The sequence below is a fragment of the Marmota monax genome, unplaced genomic scaffold (assembly GCF_021218885.2).
Source record: "Marmota monax isolate L192 unplaced genomic scaffold, Marmota_monax_Labrador192_F-V1.1 WCK01_AAM20220418_F8-fsc00006, whole genome shotgun sequence".
Lineage (NCBI taxonomy): Eukaryota > Metazoa > Chordata > Mammalia > Rodentia > Sciuridae > Marmota > Marmota monax.
The window spans coordinates 17374877-17378900 of record NW_026693712.1 but is presented as its reverse complement, the minus strand read 5'-3'; the positions used below and the strand labels follow the sequence as shown (position 1 = coordinate 17378900).

General features: G+C 45.1%; 1 protein-coding gene across 1 annotated transcript; it reads left to right on the top strand.

The window, feature by feature from the left end:
• The first annotated feature begins 1126 nt into the window (after window positions 1-1126).
• Window positions 1127-3574, top strand: LOC131424790 (protocadherin gamma-A4-like). The gene has a single exon (XM_058584382.1). It carries the CDS (start codon window positions 1127-1129, stop codon window positions 3572-3574), a length of 2448 nt encoding a protein of 815 aa, XP_058440365.1.
• Window positions 3575-4024: the final 450 nt, after the last annotated feature.

Genomic DNA, 4024 nt, shown 5'->3' with positions numbered 1-4024 from the left:
TTACTCCTCTTGTTTTTTCTAACATCAGGGTTATTGACCCCTTATTTGAGGCTTTACTTTGCATGAGTAATTCATTCACAAAACACTGAAAAATATTTGTTGGGTGTTTACTCTATGCAAGTTGCTGTTCTGAAGGTTGAGGACACACTGTGAACAGGACAGTCACAAGCATACTTGTGGCCTAGAAGCTCCTGTATACAAAATTAACAAGCAAATTCTCTTTTAAAACATAGAATCAGGGGCTGGGGCTGTAGCTCAATGGTAGAGCACTTGCCTAGCACATGTGAGGCACTGGATTCAATTCTAATATAATTGGATAAATAAAGATCCATCGACAACTAAAAAAAATATTTTTTTAAAAAATCATAGAATCATTTTTGACCAGCCCCTTTGCACAGGAATAAGACTGTCTCTTGAACAACAGGAATTTTCTTGTAAAGGAATTGAAAAGTTGCCCCGATTTGAAAGGTTGAACTCAAGTGAGGAAACTTGGTTCCACATAGTTAGGGACTACAGCTGGATCTCCAAGTTCTGGGGCCACTGTCTTTTCATCTATAGCTTTCCTCCACTTTTCAAATCCACCCTTGTTCCTGGGAGAAATGAACATGTCCCTCACACAATACACTGTCCTGAAAATGGACTACAGGGATGAAGAATGCGAAAACTAAGAAGAGGTAAAAGCATTCTTTGCCCTCAAACTCAACACATTATTTCTCTAAGAAAATAAATAACTTTATAAATCTTATTGTAGAGGAAGCTTTGGGTTATTCCTGGATTTTAATTGCAAATTAAACAACCGGAATTTGGCTTTTATTCTCCCTGGGAGAAATAGGAATGGAAAAGGTGTATAAAAGTGGATACTTTTATCTGGAATAAATTGCAATAACAGGTTAGGACTCTGAGTGTCGCTGTTCAACAATCGGGGGGGAAAGACAGAATTTAATTGGAACAAGATTTCCGCAGTACAAAGAACTGGTTCTGGGGCTGTAGGGTAGCTTCAGACTGGACCCTCCAGAACTCCAGCATCCAAGGTGGAAGTGCATTATCTTAGAACCAACAGATCGTAGGACTGTCAGGCCTCCAAGAGAGAATACCCAAGCCGGGGCAATTCCGCAGCGGGGCTGTAATGGCGGCTAACCTTTATCCACCAGACTCCAGCGGACTGATTTGTATCTGCATTCTCCTGGGGGCCCTGTGGCAAATACCGGCGGAACAGATCCGCTACTCGGTGCCTGAGGAGCTGGAGAAAGGCTCTGCGGTGGGCCACATTGCCAAGGACCTGGGGCTGGAGCCTCGGAAGCTCACGGAGCGCGGAGTCCGCGTCGTCTCCAGAGGTAAAACTCAGCTCTTTGCTCTGAACCCGAGAAGCGGCAGCTTGGTCACCGCTGGCAGGATAGACCGGGAGCAGCTCTGTGACAGATCTCCAAAGTGTATGGCAAACCTGGAAATTTTCCTAGAGGACAAAGCAAAGATTTTTGGAATAGAAGTGGAAATAATCGATGTTAATGATAACTCGCCCACCTTTGGAACAGAGCAGAGGGAAATAAAAGTTGCTGAAAATGAAAATCCTGGAGCACGATTTCCTCTGCCTGAGGCTTTTGATCCGGATGTGGGAGTAAATTCCTTGCAAGGTTATCAGCTCAGCTCGAATGTTCACTTCTCTCTGGATGTGCAAAGTGGGGCAGATGGAATTAAGTACCCGGAGTTGGTGCTGGAGCAGGCCCTAGATCGCGAGGAAGAGGCGGTTCTCCACCTCGTTCTTACTGCCTTTGACGGAGGTGACCCAATCCGCTCTGGTACTGCCAGTATTCATGTAATACTTTTGGACATCAATGATAATGCTCCTGTATTCACTCAACCGGAGTACCACATAAGTGTTCAGGAGAACTTGCCTGTGGGTACCCGCCTACTCACCATAAAAGCCACTGATCCTGATGAAGGAACCAACGGGGAAGTGACTTATTCTTTCCGAAACGTAAGAGACAAAATATCCCAGCTATTTCAGTTGAATTCTCTGACAGGGGACATAATAATATTGGGGGATCTAGATTATGAGGACTCTGGATTTTATGACATAGATGTAGAAGCTCATGATGGACCTGGTCTCCGAGCCAGAAGTAAGGTACTGGTGACCGTTTTGGACGTAAATGACAATGCTCCAGAAGTCACGGTTACCTCTCTCACCAGCTCAATCCAAGAAACCTCTTCTCCAGGTACAGTAATTGCAGTTTTCAATGTGCATGATGGTGACTCAGGAGAGAATGGATTTGTCACTTGTTCTATTCTGGATAATCTGCCATTCAGGCTTGAAAAGACCTATGGAAATTACTATCAACTCTTGATACATAGAACTCTGGACAGGGAAGAAGTTTCAGAATATAACATTACGATAACTGCCACTGACCAGGGAAGTCCTCCTCTGTCTACAGAGACTCATATCTCACTGCAGGTGATGGACATCAATGATAATCCACCCACCTTCACACATGCATCCTATTCTGCCTACATTCTGGAAAACAACCCCAGAGGAGCATCCATCTTATCCATGACAGCCCAGGACCCTGACAGTGGTGAGAATGCCCATGTCACCTACTCTCTGGCAGAGGACACCATCCAGGAGAAAACTTTGTCCTCCTATGTCTCCATCAACTCCAACACTGGTGTCCTGTATGCACTGTGCTCCTTTGATTATGAGCAGCTCCAACACTTGAAGCTACTGGTGACAGCCAGGGACAGTGGGAACCCTCCACTCAGCAGCAATGTATCTCTGAGCCTGTTTGTGCTGGATCAGAATGACAACATTCCTGAAATCCTGTATCCTGCCCTCCCCACTGATGGTTCTACTGGTGTGGAGCTGGCTCCCCGTTCAGCAGAGCCTGGATATCTGGTGACCAAAGTGGTGGCAGTGGACAGAGACTCAGGACAGAATGCCTGGCTGTCCTACCGCTTGCTCAAGGCCAGTGAACCAGGGCTCTTCTCAGTGGGGCTGCATACTGGTGAGGTGCGCACAGCACGGGCCCTGCTGGATAGAGATGTGCTGAAGCAGAGTCTTGTGGTGACTGTCCAGGACCATGGCCAGCCCCCTCTGTCAGCCTCTGTCACACTCACCATAGCTGTGGCTGACAGCATCCCTGATGTCCTGGCAGATCTGGGCAGCATCAGGACTACCGACCCTGATGGTTCAGACCTCACCCTCTACTTGGTGGTGGCAGTGGCTGCTGTCTCCTGTGTCTTCCTTGCCTTTGTCATTTTGCTGTTGGCACTCAGGCTACGACGCTGGCACATGAATCGCCTACTTCATGCTGCAAGTAGCAGGTTTGGTGAAGTGTCTGTACCACAATTTGTAGGCATGGATGGGATGCAGGCATTCCTTCAGACCTATTCCCATGAGGTCTCCCTCACTGCAGACTCCAGGAAGAGCCACCTGATATTCCCTCAGCCCAACTATGCAGACACGCTCATCAGCCAGGAGAGTTGTGAGAAAAATGAGCCTCTTCTAGTTCCACAGGATTTAGGTGAAACTAAAGGAGACCCCAATCTTCTTCAGGTGAGTCAATCCTATAATCCATCCTAACACACTGAAACATAGGCACAGAGTTTTGTAAATGTCTCCAATTATGTTAAGATATGTAATATACTAAATAAAGGCACCTCTTTATTAATATTTTGTTATTTTTAAAATAACAAATAATAATGTAAATAACATTTACTAAACAAAGGAACTATTCATTCATTTTTTTCTTTCTTTTCTTTTTGGAAATGGTGAGGATTGAATCCAGGTCCTTGGGTATGCTAGGCAAGCACTACATTACCAAGCTACCTCCCCAGCTGTGATCATTTATTATGTATTCTCTTTAGTCTTCATTCAGTAGGAATGATTTAATTTTATACCTATAAACCACTTATCTATTTGTTTGTTTATTTACTTATTTGGTACTGGGAATTGAACTCAGGGGCAATTAACCACTGAGTCACATTCCCCAGCCCTTTTTTGTATTTTATTTAGAGGCAGGTTCTCACTAAG

Bases quoted from the DNA above. Each gene is read 5' to 3' on its own strand.
- LOC131424790 (XM_058584382.1), top strand. From the start codon at position 1,127: ATGGCGGCTAACCTTTATCCACCAGACTCCAGCGGACTGATTTGTATC.